The sequence below is a fragment of the Pleuronectes platessa genome, chromosome 4, assembly GCF_947347685.1.
Source record: "Pleuronectes platessa chromosome 4, fPlePla1.1, whole genome shotgun sequence".
NCBI lineage: Eukaryota > Metazoa > Chordata > Actinopteri > Pleuronectiformes > Pleuronectidae > Pleuronectes > Pleuronectes platessa.
Genome location: NC_070629.1, coordinates 20,380,213 through 20,407,679, shown reverse-complemented (window position 1 = coordinate 20,407,679; position 27,467 = coordinate 20,380,213). Strand labels below are relative to the sequence as shown.

Sequence of the window (27,467 nt, the reverse complement as noted above, 5' to 3'; positions counted from 1 at the left end):
GCCAGTTGCTTCTGGAATTTGTCGACTAATACATCAAAAGCCCGTTGGCAATCTAAGGATCTGGTTTTGTTATTCAACAGTTTCTTTTCAACCAACAAAACTTTGACACGAAGAAAAGTTAAACATTATTTTACAGAAATACCTTTTAGATTTTTGTTCCACACTGTTTATAAAGATAGACGACATGATGACTCATCATGGATCAAACTTAATTAGTGAAAGTACAAGTTAAATACATTTTTCTCCAATATGATCATGTTAGGTAGTTCTACACCGACGTGTGATTAAGTGCAATTTTGCTGCTAAGTTTGATTTTAATTATTTAATTGAAAATGGAGCGACTGACATCTGAGACGGAATCACGATTGGTCGAGCACATATGGGCGGGACCTCGTTACCACTGCTCCATCCCCTGATCACAGCTATGCAGATTCGGGCTCCTTATACACAATATGTCTGAGTTTTTGCCCAGGCTATTTCAGCTATATTTCTGGATAACTAGAGCAACTCCAGACACATCGTCCATCTTTTTAAACATTCTATAGCCCCACATTTATACCTATAGTAATAACCTCACCTTAGTAATTGTGAGTAAGTGTTAAGATTGTAAAAAGACTCTCACCACTTGCCTCCAATCTATAAAAAAGGGGCAAGTATAGGAGACTGAATGTAAATGGACAAAATGATGAGTTTACAAGCAATCATTGGGTTTTGGTTATGAAACATGGATGTATGCACAGTCAGTCAGATTAAGGTCAGACACAACATCAGCTATCACGATGAACGTTGTTAAGAGCAATAAAGCGTGTGAGGGAGAGGACTTTGTAAGGTCAAGTAGTCTACGGTAAAAAAGATTCATAATCAAGCTATAGAATCGAGATGTATTGACTTACATCACACTTCATTACATACATGTAAGACACAGGTGGCTGGTATTTCCTGCTGTGTGCTGAATACCAGCCTGAGTCCCCTCAACTCTAAAACATGCAGTGGAGGTGGCCAGTGGGAGGAATGATTTGTCGGCATCAGTCGTGGAAGTTGCACTGTTTTTTCTGAAAGCAAACCTCATTTCCACAGTTGCCAACAAACTGAATGACTTTATTGAACACAGACTTCACGAAAAGTTTCACTTACAGTGTGATCACGTAAGTTGTAATGTAAACAGCGGATGCAGAGAGGGAGATGTTGTGGAGTGGATTTGATTTCAAGCTTGTGAAATGTTTCCTATACGGAGATAAATTCCCAGCCGGGATGGGAAGGTCATTCCAATATTTCTCAGAGCCAGGAGGGAGGAGAGTTGAAGCCGGGATGAGTGATTATCAGGTCACAATATATGGAGACAGAGCAGGCAGTGCAGGGCATTGACTGGCTGGTATATGTGCAGAGCCTGGACAGGCCGCGGCCTGCGGGTACGGCGATGTGCACTCATTTGCGGTCTTGCACACTAGGTTTCGGGTTTTGAAATGAGCCACCACAGGCGGTCAGTGGAGGAGGAGGGTGACATGCAAGAATTGGGGAAGAGAGAAAGCAGGACAGCCTACAGCAGTTTGGAGAAGTTGAAGGCAGCGTGGTCAGAAGAAAGTTGCAGTGCTTCAGTCAGAAGTACCAACGAGCCGAGCAGAAGTGCTGATAACGAAGTATCTACTTCACGCTGTGATGGGGATGATTGAAAACCATCTGGAACATAAGAAAGTGCTTGAAAGCAAAAAAATATATAATGCATTTGTGAAAGGAAAACATTTTTATGTGGCATAGAATCAGAGTGTTTCTCATCATCAAACATGAAATTAGGCAAATTAAAGTGGACCCTTTGTTTTTTCTTGTTTGAGTCATCTGAAAAAGATCTATTGAACATGCAAAGTAAGTGCTGTAACGATGCAGTTAAGCTGTGCTCAGTTTCATTAAAGCAAACCTCAAAGTCTTTAATGAAGACTCTGAATCAAAGGCAGGGAGAGAGAGGGAATAAAACACCAGACAGCCCGAAATTATAAAAGCAAAAGATATTTTAGCACATCGAAGAAAAACATCCAGTTTAACATGGAAAGCTTGTGGTCTGTCGCTCCCTCTGTGTCGCGCAGACATCAGCCACCGTGACAAAGACGTACTTTAAAGAGCAATAAATCACATGAGGGACAGAACTGTAAAGTCAAGTCAGTGTAGACTATAGAAAATTCCAGCTTGTGTTTAGATGTTTTGTTCTTTTTCCTGCTGTGCGTTGAATACCAGCCAATGGGAGACAATCTATCATCTGTTCTGGATGTTAAATGGTCTGTATTTTAAAAGCACTTTTCTAGTCTTTATAGTCAATCAAAGTGCTTTACAGTACAGTTTTTTTGTCATTCACTCATTCCCAGCACTTTTTTTTCTTTGAGGGGCAGTTTCCGGTTTGGTATCTTGCCCAAGGACACTTCAGCATGCAGATAGGGAAGACTGGGATCTACCTACCTTATCCACAGCCGCCCCCTGTTGTTTAGAACCCTTCTTTTTGTCTTCTGAGTTTCACAGCGGGAGAGCATGTGCGACACATCACATCACAAATCGTGCTATTCTTGTGTTTAGTGTTGGTTTTATGTACTTACTTTTGGGCGTGAAGCGACACGCTCTGAACGGGAAGAAAGCAGAAGTGGACGAAGCTTTCAAAGGGAGCATTGACTCTGCTGTGAAAGGTGCGAACAAGCGATGGAAGCTCGCAGTTAAAGGAGGTATATGTTGGCTGACGGTTAGCCTGTGCTGAAGGGACGGCAACTCTGTTATGCAAGTCAGATTTGTTGAAAAGGTAGAATGTTTAAACCAAGGGAGACACGTTTTAAGAGCAGTAGCATTACCCTCTTCGTCCATCCCATTTCCTGTTTCGATACCCTCCTGTCGTCTCCTATTTTCCCGCTTCCTCGCTGCCTTGACTCCTTAAATTTTATCCCGGTGGAGAACTGTCAAAAGCAAAACTCCGGAGTCACTATGAATATTTGCCTTTAATAAACCTTTCCCTGATGCTCTCCTTGTCTTTTTTCCCCCCTCCTCATCTTCTTCTTCCCTAATTAATGTCCTAACCAGTAGGGGGGGAGAGACACACCGCGGAGAAGCAGACTGTCTTTTGCGGGTGTGTGCGCACATATGTGTTTATTATCTGAGCAGCTTCACTGGAGCTGTGAGTGCGACTGTGTCTCAATTAGATGTAACTTTGTGGGGAATAAAGACACAGCCACAGTCATACGCACACTCTCAATTGCACTTTCTTTATTGTATGAAAAAAAGTCAGGGCCATTGGCCATAATCCGCACTTTAATCTTTCCATCTGCTGCTCCAAACATTTCTCCTTCCCCGGCTTTTTCATTCTTCTCACACACTTGGCACCTCCGTTTCCCCACTGCCCCCTGATGTGCATCTATCTGTCTGGGTCTGTGTGAGAGAGAGAAATAAAGGGGACGAGTGTGTGTCCTTTCACAACCTTGTTAGAGAGCCGAACAAAAAAACGGTTTCCTTCCTGCCTCCTTTTGTGTTTCATCCCTCCATCTCTCAGTGCTCTCAATTCTCCACTTCTCTCTTCTCCGCTGAGTTTTCTCACTGTGAGTTGTGTTCACATTCAGCACTCCCCATTCCCTCTCGCGCTTCCTCGATGTGTCTCTCCCTCTATCATTATCTCTGATCCCGCTGTGCTGTACTGCTGGGAAGCCAACACTATCATCATTTTCCTGCTCTCGTCCTCTATTTTACTCCCTCTCTTCTTCCCTTTATGACTCCCTCTAATCCATTATCCCTCCCTAACGACTCTGTTGTGCCACTGTGAAGTGGACGCAACCTCTGGACACCCATCCCGCCTGACTGTCCCCTGCTTTCTGCACATCTATCCTCCCTCTCCCTTTCCCTCCGTCCTTGTCGCAGACTCTTTCCGGCTACAGAGATGTGCCACTGTGAACAAAGACAGTCTCTCAGCAGTTCCATTAAACGCACGTCTTTCTCCTGCTCTTTCTTCCACTCCGTGCTCTCCTATTTCTGTCACAGTTGCTTCCTTGCCTTCCCCTCCGTTTTCTCTCCATTCCACCGAGATCTCACTTGGTCTCCCTCCGTTCCCAATTTTCTCACTGCTCACATGTGATGGGGTGCAATTGTTACCAGGTCAGCCACATCCCATTCAAACCTTTTTGCCTTCCAATATCAAGTTTGTCGACTTGATATTGTGAACGTATTGTATAACTGCTGCTTATGCACACAACCAGCAAAAAAGACCAACAACAATTTATTCTCCACCAACTCCCAAGAGAACTTAAGCTTTAGCTGCAAACTGCTCCATGAGCTAACTTTTTTAATTTATTCTGTTTCGAGCAGGTAGCTTGTATGGAGGCTGTTAAACCTGTTTTGCAGCCTACAGAAATGCTAGCAAAGTTGTTGGCTAGAAAATAATAAAACCAAAAGAACCTCAGTCGAGCTGAGGAGAGCAGCGGAGTCAGGTGACAGGTCCCTGTATCCTCAGTCAAGCAACTCCCTTTTACACGCAAGTAGTTAAAGAAATAATATGTTATAATATGATGGCTAAAAATGACTAAACTGGTACATGATCTTATCCGTGGGCATGAGTCCCATTGGCCATAGATTTCCAATGGCGATGGTGGTGAAGATAGTGGTTTATTATAGCATGTTAAATTAAAATATCTGATTACTGTCTCCCTCTGGTCCAGGTGCAATAATTGAAAATGCAAAATACGAAACTGAAAACGTATGATCAGAAAATGTGTACCTGTCAGTCACATACTTTTACAATTCTACACAACCGACAAAATATATTTTTTTGAAATGATGATGATTGAAATGAAGAGCTTCAGAAATTGTTAAATGGAATTGCGTCATCACTGGGCAACAGATTTGGCCTTCAACTGTAATTACCTTCTTATCTAGTGGAGAGAGGAGCTGCAGATGTATTTGTATGCTCGTGACTCTTTGAGGCTTTTCACTGTGTCTCCGTCACTTCTTTCTTCTCTCTGCTTTAAATGTTTAATCATGCTGGTTACGTTGCCTGAAAAAAGTCTCCCCTGCTGTTCTCATACAGTAAATGTCTCGTTCCTTCTGCGATCGCAGAGAGAACCAACATTTGCAGAGTGAAATGATCCTTAAATTAGAACACATGTAAGAGTCATCCTCCTCCGTGATTTAATGTGCAGATTGTAGTGATGTTGACTAAAGATTTGTAACCTCCCATAGTGTCAGAGCAGCTCTGAGGCACAGTTACATTCGATGGTTCTGTTCTGCCCAGATTATTCCAGCGGGGAGCCAGAGTAGCTGCAGCTCACAGGGACTAAAATGACTTTGAACTGCCTGAGATAAACACACCAGGTGAACTGAATGTTTTGTAAAGGTCAGGCTTTGAGCAGAATGCAACTGGAATAAATAATTTAATTGCGTCTGGATTGCTTTTGTGCCCAGACCAGCATTTTATTTTACTTTTAATGAATTCACAATGGTTTATGGGTATCTGATGGGTAAATAAAGAAAGTTGATATCTCTCGCAATTTATTAAAAAATGTATCAAAAGTTTCCCAACTCATGATCAGTAAGACATGAGAATCACGCTGCCACAAGACAATAAACAAGACAATACAGACGAACTTCGACTTGTTCCTATTGCTCATCAGCAAAAGTCGTGGAAACAAGATGACATCCCAATTTCCCTCCCTAACCCTCGGTGAACCCAGATATTTGCAACTCCCTCTCCTACAACCCCTCCAGCGAAGCTCCAGAACACTTCAGTCGGATGGAAGAAGACAGGAGGAATGGGGGAATGGAAGATTGAAAGAGATAAAGCAGTGGGAGAGCTGAGCACTGCACACCTTGTTAGACACCTTGTTAGAGCTCAGTCAGTCATTATAGGGTCTGCTGAGGCAGGCCTATATAATAATAGAGTTGGTTGGGAAGAAAGTGGGAATAGTTCAAGTTTTCCGCAGGTGCCAAAGCAACATTAGGGCTGGTTTGATGACTGTAGATAAATATATAGAAGTCAGATAAAGAGCTGTTTTAAAGTACTGTTTTGGAGATGCAGCAAGAAAAGTGGCATAGCTCAAAAGAGTTAAGTTCAAGTTGATGCACTGATGCGATATGTGTGGTTTTATGTATATATTGAACACATGGGTGTGCATATAGCTAATTTTATATTAGATCCAATTATGGTTTCATCCCATAATATATGGCAGTAAAATATCTGATCGAATCTTGACTTCTCTACACGTTACATGGAACACAAAGCACACACACACATAAATCCTCCAACACATTACAGCAACTCATCCCTACACGAACAGATTAAACCCATAGGAGCAAACCACCTCCAGGCACGCTGGACGTTTGTCATCAGGGTAACCGCAATACGTCTTGAAGGAGGGCGGGCTCATGTCAGACATTAATCGTCACGATGACAGGGATAAATAATCGAGTCATGGATAAATGAAAAAAGTTTCTTATTGTATTTTTTCACAGTGTTCTCCTCTGTGAAAGCTCTGTCTTATCAGCACATCCATCCACCCAAATACCCCTGAGACGGACTTTACTCTCTATGTACTAAGTCACAGACGTCCTCCATTGCATTTATGGGCTCTATATACTGTGTCTGTACGTGTATAAAATGTAAAGCATATATAAAGTATAAAGTCACAAACCTAGAAATAGGAGGTGAAAGGAAAAAACTGTCAGTTTTGTCTCGCTGTGCGATTGTAGTTATCTTATGCCTTGTAACAGCTAACTAATGTCTTTACCATAAAATAAACAAAACCTACCTTTAATCAGTGCTAAAGTTCAGAATCAGGTCAAATTATTTTGAAACAAACCAGGCAAACTATGTGACTCAATATTTATTGAGGAGGAAACTCAGAAGTTGCACAGTGTGTGAAGTGAGTGTGGACGTGCTGCCCTTGAGAAAAGGGGGAGGAATAGAAAGACAAAGCTGGCGGAGAGGAGTGCGAGGGCGGGAGGTGTGTGGGGGGGGGAAAGCTGTGAACTATTAAGAATGACATTGTTCAAATTGAATATGAGCGACTAAAACATCACAGCTATGAAGCAAAGGGCTTAAAAACACAAGCATGGCCACAGACTTAAAAACGTGGGCAGACGACAAAAGCACACACCACGCACACAGACACACACACGCTGCCCCCAGTCAAAGGGAAATTGCTGAGAGAGCCGTCTGTCAGAAGTTGCACTCGGAGGTCAGCGTGGTTTTTTTGGTTTGATAGACAGTCTGCATGCAGTCACCTATAACGGGACCACAGTACTGGAGCTGTTTGCTGAATTCACTGTGTGTGTGTGTGTGTGTGTGTGTGTGTGTTTGTGTTTGTGTGTGTGTGTGTGTGTGTGTGTTGGACACGCGTGCATGTGCCCCGGTGTATTCAATTTTTGGGGTGAAAGAGGGGAGCCTTTAGAGAGCCCTTGATTTAATCTGACCGGCTTTGTGTTTTTCTCTGATGTTCAGTGCAGCCTCTGTGAGTTTTTCTCATTCTAATCGGAGGGATTCGTAGTTTTTGTCATTTTTCAGACACCAACAATGTTGTGAGTTTCATCGTCTGTCTGAGCGCGGGGAGTAGATTCATGTGCACATGCCTCACACAATGTTGTTACTAATCTCCTATTCTTCCATGAAGATTATCTGGATAAGATTTGAATCAATAGCTTTCGTTCATCACCACGTTTTAAGCAAGCTACAGATGTTATGGATTAACTGTATACTGGTGTGTGTGAATGTGTGTGAAATTGATCTTATTTTCTACAGAAAAAAGTCTTATTACTTAGAAATATTGTTATACACACACACACACACACAAAAAGGTTCACAGACCCTTGAGCGCCAGTGATTTCACACCCGTGCACACGCCCACGGCCCTGACTCCCCGTCGGCTGTTGTTACCCTTCTCTTTTACACAGATTGTATTGATCCATGTATAGGAGGCGGGCGGGGAAACACAGTCTGTAAATAAGCTCAAAGAAATTTCTGCTGACGCCATCATTTTTCTGCTCCTTTCAACTGTGAAACGGAGGCAGGAGTGCTGATGAGGCTCGAAGAACGGAGGGAAGACGAGGAGGAGAAATACGTGTTTCTGTAATAAGTCCAATGTCAAGCAATTTCTGCATATGGTGCACACACATGCACACTCTTTCACACAGACACACGTGTACTCACACACTCAGAAAAAAGCCCCACTCAGCTCTTTCGGGAGGACAAGTCATACAGATGTGACATGCACTCACCAAGAAAAAGACATGGAGTTTATTGCCACACTTGCCCCAGTGCAACCTGGACCCTCATGACTCTACCTCCATTATTTCCAGGGAATAATAAAAAAAAGTGCTCCAGGGCCAAAAAGCAGTCGGTTCTAATTAACGTTTACAGGCAATGATGCAGCCACTTGGCTCGAGTGTCTCTGAAGTGTATGTGAGAGTCTGGTTAATTTTGGGAACATTTTTGCCAACGGACATGTTTAGTTTTTGTGTCACAAACTTGAGAAGAGGTGCACAAAATGCTTTGTACTGTAGGTAGTTTGTGAGCCAGTGTAAGTCGCTGTATCTCCAGGACACAGGAATCAAAATGTGAAGATCGGTCGGGCTTGGTTCGTCAGAGCTCATCGGTTACACGGACGCTTTGACTCGAACAGTCAAAGCAAACATGAACAATCCACAGCAAATCCAACAGTGATGCTCTCATGCCGTCCTACAATTACAAGACTGACAGGAGCCTGTTTTTTCTTTTGCACCAGAACCAGTTCATCTCTGATGTTTTGGGTGAGAGTCCAAGTCAGAAGTCAGAGAGGCAATTCCAGGTCCGAAAGCAGGATTGTAATTGATGCAGCAGACTTCAAGGTTTTCTTTCACTTACTTTGTGATGACAGACGGTGGAGTCTGAATTAAGCCAGACACATATCCTGCTGCTCCAAATACTGTGTGTAAAGTTTGTGTTGAGGGTCTCTGTTGCAGTGGGAGAATGATTACGTCTGGGTACACCATGCTTCTGTCTGCACATTAAAGCCTTCCCTGATGAAGTTATTTCTCAAACATAACATCATTACAAGCATATAGAGAAGAAGGGAGAGAGAGAGAGAGAGGGAGAGACACAACGAGAGAGAGTAAACGAGGGAGACCCAAAGAAAACTGCCGGAAAAATCGATTTGCGAAGTTGCCTTTTCCAATTAATTTCAAATCTCAGCAAAAGGCCATCAAATACTCTCGCCGCTCTCCTTTTTTGTCTTGATGTAAAACACGGACTGTTTTCTATAAAGACAACCAGGCTGAAATGAAATAATGTAACATGTTATCTCTTCTCCCTGCACACGCACACACACACATGTGCACATGCACGCACACACACACACACACACACACATACAGTAGGTGTAATTAAAGGGAGTCCTCCTCGATTGTTCACCCTCGCTCGCACGCAGACAAAGCCGATATCTACATGCGGCGCACACGCCCAGGTGGAGGAAGAATTTGCATTTCAATCTTTCAAATTGCTCCCTTTTTGTGAAAGTGAGTCGACTTCCACAAGCTCCCTGTGCGATTTCAATATCTTCTTTTTCCTCCACGTCTAGGTCAAATTGAAGCTCTTATTATTTTAACACACATTAAACTCTTGTGGGTTTTCAGCTGAAGTCCATGTCCTCAATGAGTTAAGGACATGCTCAAATCAAAAAACTAAAAAATCAGTTCCCTGGTGTCTGGTTTGTGATGTGACTTGTAATTCCAAATAAAGTAAAGATAGACATTTCTCAGATTATACGTCTGCACTTTGTTTTCCTCTCTAATGATTTAACAAAGCATCTGTCTGCTTTACAAATGAGGTATTTGTCAAACTACGTTTTTCTGTGTTTCGCTTTTCATCCCTCACGCTGGTGGTCGAATAGGTGACTTCTCTCACAAACACTGCTGGAAAAAAGGTCCAGTTTCAGTTTGATTAAAAGAAAGTTTTCATCATGTTCCATTAAGATTGAACAACTTGAATTGCATACGGTACCAACTTAGAAAGATTAATGGCATATTTCCAACTTCTGCAGTGAATTAATTGCATTAAATTTTATTTTGGTCAAAAATCCCCAGCGGAGTAGAATTGTAACTTTTCTAACTTTGTAATTACTGTTATCTTTTTCCCCCTCATACTGTATAGTGTAATTAGTCTGTGTCTGAATTGAACTGTTTTGTTCCCTAAATTAGTTTGTGTAGTTTTGATTTAATTTCACTTTGAACTTAGTTTTTAGTATTTTAGTACTTTGCTGATAATAACTTTTAGTAAATTGAACGACACCAGGACATTTACTTTTCTTTATAAATATATCCCTTTGTACTTTTACATTTTTAGAGTTCAGTAAAGGTGGATGTGAACCAATCAAGCTGTTGCTTTCCTCCTCTTACATATTTCAAAAATAACATGTTAACAATGATAAAAACTCACAAAGGATTGTATTTGCTATCATTCTGAAATATGTTTGTGTCTGTGTGTGTGTGTGGGTGTAGGTGTTTGGGCTCTTGTCTGTCTGTGTACATGTGTACCCTAACCCCTTGTGTATGCAGGAACAAGTGTACATTTGTGTTCACTCGTATGTTGTTGAGTTACTGTGTTACGATCCAGTACACAGGTGTCTATAAGTAGATCAAATGCCAGCACCAACAGGGTCCAGAACAATTTGTCAACATCAAAAGTGAATCATTGGCAATATGAAATATTAAAATATTGTTCATGAATATGTATAACTTTATTGGAGCAATTACCATAATACAAACACTCCTCCAGCGCATGTTGCACTTTGTGTTAGTGGCAAATGAATTATACAGTAAATCGTATGGATTTATTCTCTTTATGTTAGCTTTGTGTGCAACGCAGAGAAATTACAGTGCTCATCTCCGAGAGCTGCGTCTAGCACCACGCTGCTCAGGGACCACACATGAGACTTAGCTTCCAGCTGCACTATATCGGCTGCTGCAATACACTGTGTATATTGCATCTCCACTCTGTCAAATAACAGTCAGAAATAAATATGGAAATGATATAGACGTATTTACATGATAGCAGCCATATGTGCACACACAAGAAATGAAAGGGCTGCCGACTCAGATATTAATAACTAGTAAAAAAAAAAACATTTCCTGCGAAACGCACATCAGGTTACCCAGGGAATGATTAGAGGTTTGTCATGTGAAGTGCAATCAAGACATCTCCTGTCACAATCACAAGTTGACAGGCGATTAAACTCCCGTCATTAAAAGTCCTCTTGCTGTCGTGAAATACTGGAAATGCACTTATTTAGACGATGCATTCTTTCAAGGAAAACTTTCTCACCTAGGTAGAGTTGTTCGAATTTAATGAAAAACATTACATTTCATGTTAAATAATACATATATAAATACACTGTAACCGAACCCAAAAGTTAGCGAATTAAGCTAAATTTTCCGCTGATCCTAGTCCTTTGGTGTATGAGTGTATGTGGTGCATGAGTGTGTGTTCATGCTTTAATGAGCCTCATCATTACCATTACTTTTCCTGTCTCCTCTCAACCTCCTTTGACTTCATCATCCTAACCATCCCCCTGACACCCTTTAAAAAGTACCACAAACACAATCACACAACCTCACCACTCCACTCTTCCATCATGTTTTGATGACGGGGTCTTTCAGGAAATCAGAGTGCATGCTGGGCAGGGAGATACCATTAGACGCAGCTCAGGAATTTAAACTTCACGCATCTTAGCTCAAATCCACAATATTACCGGCCCAATAGATCCCCATAGTGCTGGCACTTGATGGCTTGAGAAAAATTGCTAACCACATGTGAAAGTCCCTCTTTGCTTTGGCTGATAACCAGGAGCAGTAGAAGTGGCACATGCACAATGGAAAGATTGAAGAGCAGGAAGGGCGCTGGCGGAGGGATGTCTGCACTCTGTCACCCTCCTCCTTCCTTTCTGTATTCTCTCACTTTTTTCCCTCCTAAGCCCTGGGCCCAACACCGTAATGTGTTCCCAAGTTTTTTTAATAATCACTGGGACACCGTCATTCGAGTATGTTTGTGGTGCTGGAGGAGAAATAGATGATAAAAAAACTAAATTAAGTAACGACTCCTGCAAGTCATCAGGTGATAGAGGGATATAACCGAAGGCGGTGAAGGTGCTTGCTCAGTGGTGAGATTTGAAGCTTTACAAGAAAGTCACATATAAATAAAACCCTCCTGGATGTGCCCACTGCTCGACTGGCTTCAAAGCCGCTCTCATCTGGAGCTACCTTTAACTGCACCATGTCAACAAGGATGGAGGGGGGAGAGAAAGAGGGGAACAGCAGAGGAGTGGAGGAGTGAGATGTGTAGAAAGGACAAGAAGTGAGAGAGGGAGGCAGCGCAGAGAGACACAGTGGATGTGTTTGATGGAGATGAATTGACTGCTGGAATAATTTTGTGCACCGAATTTCCATGAAACAACAGCTCTTTTATCAAACTAATTTTTCATCCCGTTTTTTTGAGTGTCCCAGTTGAATTCACTAAAGCTAATATATAAGTGTGTGTGTGTGTGGGGGGGGTATGTTTGTGTGTGTGTGTGTGTGTGTGTGTGTGTGTGTGTGTCTACCCATAGTCTTTTAATACCTTTTCCAGTATATACCCTGACCTCGTCTGGACCAACAGACCTCTTGGTTTGTGAATTGTGATTAGGTTGAGGTTAGGGTTATGCATGCGTTGGTCATGGTTGTGATGAGGAATAATGTTTTGGTTAGGCTATTAATCATGAGTGGAAGTCAAAACTAATAAGGATAGATGATCAGACCTGTGTGTTGGCTTTGATGTCTTCATTTTGAAGCCTTTGAATTTGCGGAATCAACTAATTACTACTTCTATTGGCCAGTTATGAATGTTGATGAATTGATCCAATCTTGTATACTATGGGTGGATATCAAATGGTTTCTCTAATCAGTTGTGGACATATACCCCCCCCCCCCCCCCCCCCCCCCCCCCCGCCTTAAGCTCGATACTTCCAGAGCTGTGAAATAATTAAATTGTCCGGATTTTTGTGAGAAAACCGTTTCATCATCTTGTGGAAAGATTGCAGTGATCCCAACTGGGAGCTGACATCATCTTCTTTCCTCGTTCACAAAGCCATAAAGAATGGCTTTGTTCTACTTTCATCCAAGAAAATTGGAGTGTGACGCTTTGACGCTGAAGAGATGCCTCACACTAGATATCAGTGGGAATGTAGATTTTAAAAAGTGATGGTATGCTTGATAAAAGTGGATTTACCAGAGCTCTGGACTGACACTGTTTACCCTGCTCATTGTCTGAAGTATAGTGGGAAAGGAAAGTGGAGCATGGGACTGATTATTCAAACATGCTGCTGCTGACATTATTGTGGGATGAAATTACAGAGCACAAGTCCGCCCAAGTGGACGCCTCCAGCATCTCTCACCACACTTCAGCACAACAAACGATTGACTGATGGTGCTTGTGTTCATTGGCAGCATTGAAAGTATGGAGGCAGTTTGTTCTCATCATCTATTTGTCCAATCACCTCTTCCAGCAATTGACCCATTTTGGTGTTTAAAGGATAGCATGTCAAAGCGTCTCGTTCCCAATAGGTTCATCTATCCGGAGGCATTCAGAACAGTTATAAACTTCCTGAACAGGAAAAAAATCAACTTTTTTCATATATGAACTCCAGCTTTCATCTGGTAGATGTATTGCTAATTACCTTTTGTACTCACTCCCAATTTCTTTGCAACTCATACAGTGGCAATGAAACAGTGACACACCCAGTATTTGTGCATTACTTAATACCAAAAGAAAGGGAGATAGAAAATGAGAATAAAGTCAGAAATTGTAGTGTGTGGGCATCTTCACCAGTGCGGTGGTGCAGGGTTTCTCTCACTTTTCTTACCTGGATTCATTTTACAGACAGCATTAGTAGAATTTCAGTAAAGGCTTTGTAATTGCCCTTCCAGGATGAATGAAAACATTTAAATAATTTTGACAAATGACTGCTATTTAGAGACCACTACAGAGTGATCACTAAATAAATATGTTTTGAAATAATACAATTTCCTTCAAAATTCCCCAAAAAAAAAATCACTTTAGTTAGATAATAATAACATTACCGTGTGAAATTGGAGGAAGATGAGAGAACCAGCACAAATGACACTGCCACAAATCAGGAAATAGGAAAAGGAGTCTGTCGGCCAGCTCATACCGTAGCAGTCCCACAGCCAGGCAGACAACCAGCTGTCTAATGAATCAATCAGTTATGTAGACATCCTGTAACCCAGTGACTCATTCAATCACAAGGATGGCAGGAAGTGTAGTGGCAATTAGGCTTTGCTAACAATCGAGAAAAGAACGGTGACCTAGAAGTTTGGTGATAATTAAGCAAGAAAAATACTTAACAATCTGAAATGTATCTGCAATGTAGTCCATGTAACTTTGAGTAATTTACCTCCGAACATGCTTCAACCACTGTAGACTCCATTTACTGACGTTACTGAGATTTAGTTTCCCCTCTTTGAGTTGGAAAAACATAGAGAAATGCTGCTTGCTTTCAGCTGCTGGGTAACACTGCAGAGAATGTGGGGAGAGGCAGAAAAGACAAATTCCCAGAGATTTATATCGATGGGACACAATATGGTGTCTTTTCAAGCTGCTGCTATGGCTTCCCCAAAAGTGGTTTCATGCTTACTGTGCCTCCTCCAGAATCCATTCAAATACACACATGCAAGCCAAGAGACATACACGTTTTGACTGTGGATTTTTGAGGATTACACAAACAGGAAAGTTGAAAAGTGTCTTAAAGTTGCTCCTTTATTCTGATTTCCCCAAAGAGGTGTTAGCTTATAGCGTTACTCATCCCGACGAGCTTCATTGAACAAGTGTTGTAACAGTGTGTTCACTATGTTGTTACTACAATGGGGAAGACAGGTGTATTTTATCTGTACGGAAACAGTTATACTGACCCTTTAGCATCTAATCAAATTTCCCTAACCCTGCCTATACATTCTTCTAAAGGAAGGCTTTTAGGGAATGACTGGACTCAACGTGCAAACCACAGAAGGGACATGAGTATGGTAGATATAAAAATGTATTTACAATAACAAAATGTGCTGACGAGGTAAATATTGCAAGCTGTGCTACAGCAACAACAGAGGGAGCTGACACGTGAGGAATACTTAAGAGTCTTTGATCCAGAGAATCTGCTACTGAGGTACAGAGTGTTCCAGGACAGAGCGAGGCAGAGTGGCCGGACCGCTCATGGGCAGAGAGTGCTGACGAGGGGAGTCGGTGGTTGAGTGCTGAGAGGAGTTAATTAACCGGAGCGCAAGAAACAACAGGTTAATATAAAGAGGGCAGGCAGGGGACATAAAGACAGATCCAACTAGAATGGCACTCAGTGGAGCGCATACCTCTGCCAATGGCCAACAGGCCCGTTAAATTTAAACAAGCCGTACAGCTGAGGCCACATTACGTTATCTCAGCTACACATTTGTGGGAGTTACACGTTTGAAACCCCTGAGGAAACCACATTTTAATCTGCTGGATATTTGGAGTGCTACCTAATTGGACACATAATATATTAGACCCATAATTGTGTCTGTCCTAAAAATTACTGGATCTGGATCCCTTTGTTCTGAATCATGCCAAAATTGAATCGGGTTCCTCCTTGGCCCATCCTCCCATCCTGGGATCCATCCAGTATGTTTTGGGTAATTCTGCAGACAAACAAGCAGACAAACCAAAACACAAACATCGGACAGAGCTGAAAACTTGGCGGACGTACAAAAAAAGCTAAATGTTGGATGATAAGTGGTGGTCGAGAAGAGGATTCAGATCAGCTGCTCGGTACACTTGCTGCAGGAGACCGGAGGCCACGCCCCCAGACAGGAACACACACAGACAGGAGCAGCAGACAGAATGAGGGCAAGCACAAACACACATGCAGGCGTAGATCAAAAAAAACCACAAAAGTAAACAGAAGAGTCCACCGTCCCAACAGGCATCGTTACTCAGTGTCAGTTGAAACCTCCTGGTGAGTTCAGACCGGGCTGAAGCTGTGTGTCAACAGGGCCTCATCTTTTTCTCCACACTGTTATTTATCCTCATGGAGCTGTTGACACTATTGGAAGAGGATGTTGTCTTTAAAATTAATAACGTGTGCATACATGTTTGCACTCTCACTGACGCTGATCTGCCTGTTCTCCTCCTCAGTCTTAACAAACATCTGGTTCGATGAACGATGGTTTAGGCAGCGCACAGAAGGAACGATGCTTCCAATGAGACACAGTAGAGATGTGCTGATAGATGGTTCTTACAGATAAGGGGCGTGTGTGTGAGTGTGTGGGTGTGTTTGTGTGTGTTTGTACTGCTGTGTCCATATTTATTGTCCCTTAGCTGACAAAAGAAAGACAAATATACAAACAGTTGCCGTTTATTTACACACTGTTTATGTTAGATAATCTTATGTTGGCCCTAAAAGGACCACATATGAATCCTTCCCTGTTATTGTCAACACAATATTACACAGTGTCATACAACAGCACCACAATGTAGTATGATAGTTATAAGCTCCAATAAAGCCGTCCTTTAGATCATATTTTAAAAGATCTCTCTCTCTCTCTCTCTCTCTCTCTCTCTCTCACAGGCACATGTATTCAGAGCAGGACACAAAATGACCTTTTCAAAAAGTCTGTTGTAGTTGATGTGAGAGTAAGAATTATAAAACAACCAACAAAAGTCTGCTCACCTACACGTTTTTGGGGACATGCAAAGCGGAGTAATTTTTCCCAACTGTGTTAAATATTTTATAAAAGTCTCTTGTGCAGCGAGAAATCAACATGAAAATTGTTCTGAAACTCAACAATAGATTTTTTTCTGGTAACTTAATGGCTCCTCCGTGGATGTTTCCTGTGTGAAACCCCAAATACCCTCCGCAGGTGGAATGATTCACAAAGGTCATGTTTTAGAAGCTATTGAAGTCAATGATACTGGAGTCACTGTTTCACTTATATTCGGACATTTCTCACAGCCCACATTATGAGAAGAAATGCATCTGTGCCTCCTGGTTGCATTTATCCTTGGAAAAGATTCGATTCATCTTCCCACAGTCAAATCTGCAATAGTTTCTCATGAATAATTAACTGAATGAACTTAGATATTTGCATAAGCGTTATATTTAAATAGTAGAGGCTCTTATTCTAGGTATTCAGGTTCTGCAAACTTTATTTACTTTCCCCAGAAATGTTATGTTTTCTTCACAGTTTGTTTGTTTGGGAGCAGGATTACATGGGAAAACCCATTAAATCTTGGTGAGGATCTGGATCAGGGGGCGGATCCAGAGATTTCTATAATCTATGATTTCTATTTTCATTGACATCTCAGAGAATTATTGCTGGACCTTGATGGTCCAGCATGGTCCGCAAACATGGTCCGCATGTTTAGGTAGCATCTATGAGTGTGTGTAATTTTTAGCAGTTTGATTGAATTTAAAGTTACCGGTGGGCCTTAGCGGAGGGGTTCGCTCTACTGAGTGAAATCCTAGTTGATAAAGGCAAAGATATTTTCAATTATTTCTAGATTTACAAAGCGCACTAGAAGACTGAATGGCCCATTGAAATTTAAATCTTGAGAAAGTGAATCTGAATACAAATACACAAAAAGAAAAGCATCAGTCCATAATGAACAGGTCACAGTTCAGCTTTGCCCATTTGTACTGTACATTTTGTTTGTATCTATGTTATCTGATGAATCTTCAAAAAGAGGAGACCTGATGAAATAAATGGCAGGTGAAATGAAAAGACTAATTCCAGTAACACTCTACATGTGAGCGCAGTTAATGTCAAACCAATCTACAAATCAGAAAACTAGAACGGCTCTTGGAGAAGGTAACACCATATGTCGCCATGTTGGATCCGTCTGCTTAACTAGATCTGCTCCAAAATGCAATGGGTCCCTCCTTGGGTTATGCTACACCCCTCCACATAACGTCATGGAAATCAGTGAAGTAGTTTTTGCGTAACCCTGCAAAGAGTCAGTCAAACTGCAAACAAAACATAACCTGAGTCATTCTACATAGAGTCCTACAACACAAAGAAAAGACCTGTAGGAGAATTATATACTGCCAAATACGGCACAAGGATCCTTTGTATAATTGTGTTATATATCTGAAGAGAATATACATTATATAACTGTTGTGGTAAAACCTGATGTCAACAACAAGCACATCCTCTGAGAAAGATGCAGTAAACCCAGTGAGATAACACTGTTGAATTAAATCAAATGCTATCAGCCATGCAGAAAAAAACGGGGCCTGAAAGGAAGTTTGCAAAAGCAAGACTAAAGTGGAGGAAGAGAGCGAGATAAAGGGAACTTGAGATTATGTGGGTGTCACATACATTATTGAGTCTGGGCTGGAGGAGTTGGTGTTGGTGGGAGCTTCTCTAACGGTGAGCCCCCCTGCTACAAGGATGAATGGGGCTAATTTCTGGCAGGCTTCAATAAAAGGCAGCGAGGAAGAGCTTGCACGCTGCGAATCAATCGTCGCTCTTTGTGTTTGTGTGCATTTACCCAAATATTTGTAAACGCAAACTTGTCGGTGTTTATTAAGAGGAGGTACGGCACCCTATCTGGGAAGAAAAGCAGGATAAATGTGTGAAATATTTATCTATTTATTGTGAAGGCCGGGGTCAGAGTGACAGCCACTTTCCAAGCTCATGGAAAGCAGAAGGCAGTTTGCTTCTTTACTGTAGCACAACAAGACTTCAGAGGACAAGGTGATAAAAGCTGTTTATAACATGAGACGAGGATAAAGAGCTTTTATATTTTAGGCCACTTTTCATCCTAATGTGCTCCAAGCGGCATTAAATCCTAATGGGACGGCCTGACAACATTTGTGCAATCTTTTGCTAAAAAAGACATGTTTCACGTTTAATTTATTGCAACAGCAGGCTACATTTTTTTGACTTGTGTTCAAAACACCGGTGCCAGATGGTGTTGTTGAGACTGACTGTGCATTAAGACTTATCCGGAGCTGACGACAGGCTGCACAGGCCACTGTTACCTCAATAAATGAATATTATCATATCTCAAAGATCCTTCTGATGCATTTCGAAGCAAACTGTAGATCTAAATCTCAATTCTCCATGTGAAGATCACATCGGTGCCAAACCCTCAGCTCTGTTAATCCAAAAATAATCTTTCAGAATGTGCTCTGCTGTTTTAACAGCTTTCTCCCCTTTGCAGCAGAGAATTGCTTCTTTTTCATAGGGTTTTAGTCTTCTCTGTTCCAATGCTTGACATCTCTCTTTCTTTCTTTCTTTCTTTCTCTCTTTAAAGGTGGAGAGGTACCCTACACTACCCTGGCTACGAGGATGATGATGGGCTTCTGGTGGATGTTTGCTCTGATCGTCATCTCCTCGTACACGGCCAACCTTGCAGCTTTCCTCACCATCACACGCATCGAGAACTCAATACAGTGAGTATCCACCAGATTTTGTCCTCCGTTGTCCGTGGTGCCATGGTAATCACTGCAGGTACACTATTGCACATTCACACAGACATAGACAGTCACGCAGGACTCACACACCTACGCGTTCCAACAGAACTTGACTGACTTGAGCGTGCACATGCTTGGGACACAGAACATAGCCAGTTTTCATGCTAACATACAATGCTAAAGAGAATTACACATTGCCCATTTCATGTAATGAGACCGGCGCAGCGGATGTGACTAAACGAGACTCGACACAGCGCAAAGTAACACAACACAACAGAGCATTAATGCAGTGAATGAGCAGCCTTTTGGTCAAAGCCGCCAATGCATTCTTGTGAGTCCTGTGTTACATGCATGTGTGTTCCTGATGGGGGGGGGGGAGAGAGAGAGAGAGAGAGAGAGAACAGGGCAAAGCAGAAGTGAGAGGAAGCAGTTTTTTGCATATTCCTTTCCGATTGGACACAGGGAATGAATCAAGGTAACAGGCAAAATCCTTCCACCCTAATTACTGTGCTTTCACACACACGTGAAGTAACACACACAAACACACATGCACTTTATTTGCCTCAGCTCCGTGCCCTCTGTTTATCTCTGGCTGTGATAATGTGCTTGCCAGCTTCTCTCCTGGTGGCACCAGGAAACGCTCATCTCTCATCGGACTAATCAGCGCGCCGGAGCATCCGCTATGCCCGGCAGTGCCACAGTTAATTGTGCTTAGCTTTGGAATAAACAACATTTATTTCTGTAAATCTAATCACTAGCTTTTTCCTAATGTGTTTCCGTCAGTTTGTGTCTCTGTCGTGCTCTTTTCTGCTTTACCTTTGATTCCATTCACTCTTCTTTGTTTGCAGTTCTTCTCTCCGTCAGAAAATTAAGGAATAATCAATTTCTTATTTGCTTTTGTTTGTCCTGTTTGTTCATTTTTCCCCTGTCAACCACAAGTGCCTCTCAGTTTGCCGCCTCATTCAGCATCTATTTAGCTAATTAAGGATTTCCATTAATTTTAATTTGGAATTTTAATGTGTTGACTCTTCTGGGGTAATTACACCTTAACAGCAGCACCCTCACGCCCCTGGGTCTCTAAAGTTGGGTGTTGGGAAGAGAGCGAACACACCCAAAATAACCTAACCTCAACAGCTTAACACAACCTTCATGGAAGCAAACTTTTATGTATTTATACTTGATTAACATATTATGTAGTCTTAAGAAAAAGTGAATGCATATACAGTATGTGTCACTGATTAAGGGAGTGAATTAGATAAGTATGGAAAAGCACAAGCAAGTTAATACACCGGCATGAGAGGAAGAGTCGGGCAGGGCAAAGTCTCAGTGAGCCGTCAGGACAGACAAGGTTTTTAAGTATTAATGCCCTTGTTTCATCCTGGAAATGAAATAACAAGTGAGCGTTCAGAACCCTCTCTGGACTATTTCACGCTTGGATGTTTCCCCTCAATTTCTCTCTGAATCCTAGAGGAAAACAGTGAGGAATGGCGGCGCAAAGTGGCAAAGAGACGGAGCAAAAGAGCAACAAAGTGAGAGACATAAATGCCATAAACATTATGAAGTGGAAATGAAGAGAGGGAGCACATGCAGAGGAATAAAGGGGGGAAAAGATTGAGAAGGAAAGTGGAGGAGAGAAGCAGAGGGTAGGAAACAGTAGAACGAGAGAGTGCAGAGGAGCAAGGAAACACAGAGAGGAAGAGTATTGGGTGATGAGTCAGAAGGAGAAATGGATTTAAAGAGGTAAGAAAAATGGCAGCACCTGTCAAAAAAAGGAAGAATAAAAGAGGATGGACTGGACATGATGTGAAGATTGCAAGACAGACAGTGTTTGAGGATATAAAGATTAGTTTCCTGGTCTCATATAACAGATTTAATAGTTGATCCTTTCTAAAAAAACAATCAGATGTGTTTTTTCATGCTTGTGTGTACATGCGTGTTCATGTGTGTGTGTGGGTAGTCTTATGTAGGTGGGTCACATGACGCTGTCCACCGTTCATGAGAAAAGGATTGTCACTGCCCTGCCCCTGCTTCTGCTTAGTAAACGAAAAGGATTCATTTATTTATTTTCAGAAAATATAGCAGTTGTTAGTGACCGAAAATAAAATATAAAATGATAATGAAGCAAAATCAGATTTGATGGACTGTGGCTTGTTCCTCATTTGTACTTTGCTTCGGGCAAAAACATTTCCCAAATGACTGCATTTAAATCTGAAGTCTCACTTACTGCAGCAGTTGAGCATTTGTTATATTAATACAAAATGATACATAAACTAGCATATTTTGTGAAATGACAGGTTATAATCTCTTCCAAAATGCACATAATTAAAAATCAAGTCATTATAAATGGAGCCTGCGCAGCACTTATAGTCTGCCTATGCTAACCATGTTTGCCTGCTACATAGCTTCACTCCACTTAGATGCTTGTTGTTATTGGTGGATTGTCTGCGGTGCTTCAAAACTGTTGATGCATTTGCACATTTCCGCAAATTAATTTCCCTCCAAAAGCACAAAGCCAAGGTCATCTTAGACCTCTAGCATCTGCAAAATTAGCAGCTCATCGAACTCCTGAGCAACCTAAGTCAATCCAGCATAATAGAACAATTATTTGAGAAACGTATGTTTTACCTTGAGTACAGTTCTCTTAAAGATTTGACACATTTTATATTTGCTAAGATTGCTTTAAAAGCATATTGTTACATACAGCTTTCAAATGGGAACCACAGACATAAACGGATGCACACATACTCAAGCCAAGTTTATTTTTGAAGCACAGCCAGAGTTGACAAAAGTGGTAATGAAAACAGGAAGAGAAGCAAAATAATGAAATAGAATAACATAGAATAAAATATTTGTTTTAGTTTAGAACATTGGACAAGATGGAGAATATCCCCTGTTTGTTTGAAGGTCTCCAGCACTAGTTCAGATGCTAATCACCAGTTGATGGTTCTTACTGATGACCAGCGGAGGTTAGGGACATATCTTCAGTTGTGTACCTTAGGGTCATCAGGTGCTATATATTATGAATGGTAAACTCAGAATAATGAAACATATATATAATAATATTCTGTTATGGTGATGATCTCTCTCAGGCTTTTCTCTCTGACTGTGACCCTGTCTCACTCCCTATCGCTCTCTCACGCGCACACACACACACACACACACACACACACACACACACACACACACACACACACACGCACGCACGCACGCACGCACGCACGCACGCACGCACGCACGCACGCACGCACGCACGCACGCACACACACACACACATACTGACTACTTGTCATGGGATACATTCAGCTGCTGTTCACTCCATTTACCTGCTCATTGAGCTGCTTAGGGGGAATATAATTGGTTGCGAAATGAGCCAGCACACACACAGGACGTAAACACAAGTGGCTGTACACACACACTCAAACACACACAGGCATTAAATTCACATGAGACGTCACAAAAAGACAATTAAACACATGATTCATGTATGCAAATCGACATGATATAACTCAAACATTAATAGATCAGGAGAAAACCAATGTCAGTGTCTTAATATTAAAAACTCAGATATTTAATACTGTTTGGAGACAAATACTGTCCCTCCCTGTTTTCAGAGATACAGTAAGTAAATTCCAATGCTGGTGCATTTCAACTTCAGCAGTGACAGTTCTTATAGAGTTCGAACAATGCTCAAGCCTTTGAGCAAACTTATCAGTCATATAAAAGGAAGAATATTCTTTTGAATATTTCCACTTTCAACTTTAGAGCATTTAACTTTAGAGTTTGAGCTTTAGTTTGTCTATTGAAAGCTGAATCTGATCTGCATCTCAATTTGAGGTTGCATAGTTTCAACCTCTGTGGGGAATGTCAGTCGGGCCGGGTCTGCCTTCATTCACAAGCTGTTAAAGAGCCCAGGATAAGGACACCGGGATGCTATGCACATAAATTATCCTGTCACCTTATTTTTGCTATTCAATTTAACGTTTAATGGGCCGCGGTGGACAGAGAGTATATGACTTTACACTTTAACTCCAGGTTCAATCAATCAAAAAACAGATTGTAACCACTCCCCAGAGACCCATCAGGGCTCCTTCCAATAAAAACAGAGGTCAGCTGGGGACTCACTCACACTTTAGGTTTTCTTACTGTCGCTTCTTCTCTTTCTCTTTTTAGGTTCACAACTATCTTCCTTCCATTTCCTGTTTTGTTTTTTACCAATTTTCTTTGAGTAACTTCTCTTGCAGCATATTTGACTTTGTCTTCAAGCGAATTGTGGCAAGTTGCCCACAACAATTGTGCCTTAGAAGTTTGGTTTTCCGTAAAGATCCATGAATGATTATTTTGGAAATTGTACAAACAAAATCAAGGGAAAAAGTAAATAGTAATTAATTGCTGATTTACCCTGTTCTTGTCTTTGTGTTTCTTTGAAATTGCAAACAAGGATTTATCGAATATAAACTCATGGCTTCATATCTGAGTGTGATGTGATTACAGTATCTAAATTTGCTCCAGTAGGAGCTGATGACCCTTTAACAAGTGCGTGTATTCAATTACAAATGAACTCACTGAATACTTGACTCCAACCTGTATGCAAATGTCTGATACCCCTTTTCTCTAATCTGCATTTTTTTATTCTTTGTAAAAATCTTCTCTTGTGTCTGTTTTTCTGTGTGTCTCTCTCTTGCTCCTACACATTGCACCAACTATTAAATAACAAGAGTCACTGCTGAGTGAAACCAATTCACACAGCGGGAAATCCTGGTCAGAGAGTGTTCACAGGGAATGGGTGGGGAGGAAGAGGAGAGTATCAAGGCCTAAGATTAATTGACAGCAATAAAAGATTCATGTTCGTGGTAAAGTTCATTAAAATCTTCCTTTTCCCCCTCAAAGCCAGGGAGAGAGTAAAGCGTGAGAGAGAGGAATAAAAATAGTGAATTTATTATTTCATGTGTGTGTGCATGTTTTCATCTTAGAGAGCAGCCTTGTAATAATTCAAAACCGTGCTTAGATATTTGTATTTGTGCCCATTGTTAAAGCTGCTTTGTGGATGTAGTACAGCTGAATTAATGAAGTAGGATTCTGTACACTTGTTCTTCATTTAACAGGACACGTTCAGAGTTTTAGGGCTTATTTTTTCATGCATAAATGTGTCTCTCAAAGCAAGGGTAGCATGTTGCAGCCATTTCACAAACAAACAGTGATAGCTCCTGTGATGGTTCTTTATTACATTTCCTAATGGCCAAACTCTTTGAGAGGCAACCTGGGCACTGTTGTGTTATAATTAACAATCGCTTGTGAATTCCCCCAGAGACGGCGATTTATGGGTGAAAGTTAGAACACAAGAGAAAGAAAGACAAAGATTGAAATGACAAAACTTTTCTCATTTCAGACGGACTAAGCTTTTTATTGTCTCCACTTCTTTAGTCATGGCCCCCTTTTTTTTAAATTTAATACTAGATGTCAGGACAAAGTGTCACCACCCGATTCCCCAAGTGATTTGATTTCCAATTTGACTTGATATTGATTTGATTAGGGATATTTCAGTTACAATAACAAATTAGTTAGAAGTTAATAGTTAAGATGCTAGATATATTGTTTTTATATTGTTTGTAAAGTGCACCAACCACACCAAGGCAATTTCCTGTATGTGAAAATATACAAGGCAATAAAAAGAATTCTGATTCTGATTCTGATTCTCAATGAAATGTTCTAACCCGTTTATCATAAAAATATTAATGTTTACATTAAGAATTGTGCTTCAAGGATAAAGTGGTACAGGAAGGAAGTAAGGACAGAATGATGGAAGGATGGAGAGAACGAAGGAAGGAAATTCAAACATGATCCGCTACACTAAAGTTGCTTTTATTTTACATGACCAACAAGTGTCAGTATTTGCTTTCTATAATTGCCCTGATGTGGTGGACAAATGCTCTCTGCCAGGTCAAGTAAACAACCCTTTTCAAGTAAACAAATCCAATATATCAACAGTGTGCAGCAGCGGTGGGGAACCTCCGCCCTCCGGGCCGTACACTGCCCACATCGCAATTTGATCTGCCCTGTGCTGGCTGGGGCGTACCATTGGGCTTTCAGAGCGATAATGAGCAGAAGGCTCAGGACTGTGTGTTGCTGACTCATTTATTTTCAGAGTTTATGGTTTTCCTGCACTCTGACCTACCTGGATGTCACATTATTACCCTTTAACTGCCATTGCCGACGTCATGTCACCTTGAAAAGAGAAGGGACACAAAGTGGTAGCAGTGTGTTGCTGCTGAAAACAGAGCTTGAATGGATTTACTAACTCTACTCACTTGTCTATTTCTAGGTCTCTTCAGGATTTATCTAAGCAGACAGACCTGCCTTATGGCACAGTGCTGGACTCTGCAGTCTATGACCAGGTGCGCTCCAAATCTATGAACCCCTTTGAGAGAGATCCCATGTACTCCCAGATGTGGCGGATGATCAACCGCACCGGAGGAGGGGACAACAATGTTGAGGAGTCAAAAGAAGGCATCCGCAAGGTAGGTCTTTTCTTTTTCTGCATTTGCATCAGAGGACTCCACTCAATAGAGTCAGGTCTTTATTTGCCAACATTTAACATTTTCATTTTGAACACACCTATATTTTTGTTGTTTTGTGAAATGACATATTTTCAGTCATGATTATGCCAAAAGTCAGAACCAACAACAACTTATGCTGCTAATGGACAGCAGCTGCTAAAGGGGCCACAATGTATGCAGGTGGGCCAATTATATGATCAACATCCATATGTGATTCCTGTTTCGGTGAGAAGCACATTTAAATCCTCCCTTGTTTACTGTTAGTTCTGGTGCTTTGAGCGAAGCCACACAAAAATTGTTCATTGTTCAAGTACAGTGTGTTCTTCAAGAAGTACACATGTTTTTGTTTAATATTGTTTACATGCGATTTTCTATAAAGACTTCTACTACAGTGCCCCTCCCCTCCCAGCCTAAATATTAAATTATTTACTCAATAGAGTTAATACATGGAGGTAAACGTGTATACACTCGGACCTGTGGGGACATGCAGCTCAGGCTACAGGGCCGTCTTTTGACTGGGGATAAAGCTATCAAAGCGATGTTAATGATACACAGGTAATATGCGTATGGTTAGATACTTAATTCCCCTGGCGATTACCCAGCATTATAAATACCTGACTGCTGCATCTCATTTGCAAGCCCCCCAATCTCTGTTTGCATCGGCCCGCTCTACTCCAGTCACAGTCTCCCTCTCCCTTGAATATATTAGACTTGAGCTGGAGCCGGCGTTGGAAGCGTTGCGAGTGTTGGGAGGAGTGATTAAAGTGGCGGGTGGTGTTTTTAAAATGATGAGATGAATGCAGCACATAACCACATGTAAGCACACAACTATTAGTGCACACTCACATACATTGCTTGTTGGTAGAGTTGTATGTATTTAATAGTGATTCTAGAATCATGAATAAGTCAGTCTGTCCTCTATCCTCTGATCTGTCATGCATATATCTTTTTAATAGTATCTGATTGATAATTAAGAAGTTAATATATAAGATCCATAATTATCTTGTTATGTTCCTTATCAATACAAACCACAGATTGTATATGAAGATAAACAACATGAAATTTGCTAAACGTGATGCCAACTCCTCTTGATTGCTCCCTGGTGGTTGGCTGTCGTCATAAAATATCTTAAACCCTGCCTTCTCCATGTTAATGGATCGGACATGGAACAAAACGCATGTATCGGTAGGGGTCGAAGTCACGCCTCCACGCCACGCTCATTCATGTAGCTAAGACTCTGGCTCCAAATAATGTCAAAAGCACAAGATGGCGGCACCAGTGTCCAAGATATCAAGACAACGTATGGTTCAAACTATTTGTGTCATCACTGTCATATTAGAGAGCAGTGCAGGGTGATCTCCGACCACTGTTGGTAGTTGGTGCACAGACAGCATTAAAAGAACAGGTCTTGGTTTTTGCAGCACCTGCCGCTCAGGCCAAA

The 27,467-nt window shown here is 41.4% G+C and overlaps 1 protein-coding gene across 1 annotated transcript in view; it reads left to right on the top strand.

Annotated features, from left to right (window-relative positions):
- Window positions 1-27,467, top strand: part of grid2 (glutamate receptor, ionotropic, delta 2) — a 423,119-nt gene that overhangs the window by 343,947 nt on the left and 51,705 nt on the right. The window contains exons 12-13 of the mRNA XM_053421456.1: window positions 19,313-19,451; window positions 25,792-25,987. Of these exons, the coding sequence (XP_053277431.1) occupies window positions 19,313-19,451; window positions 25,792-25,987 (335 nt within the window). The remainder of the gene's footprint in view (window positions 1-19,312; window positions 19,452-25,791; window positions 25,988-27,467) is intronic.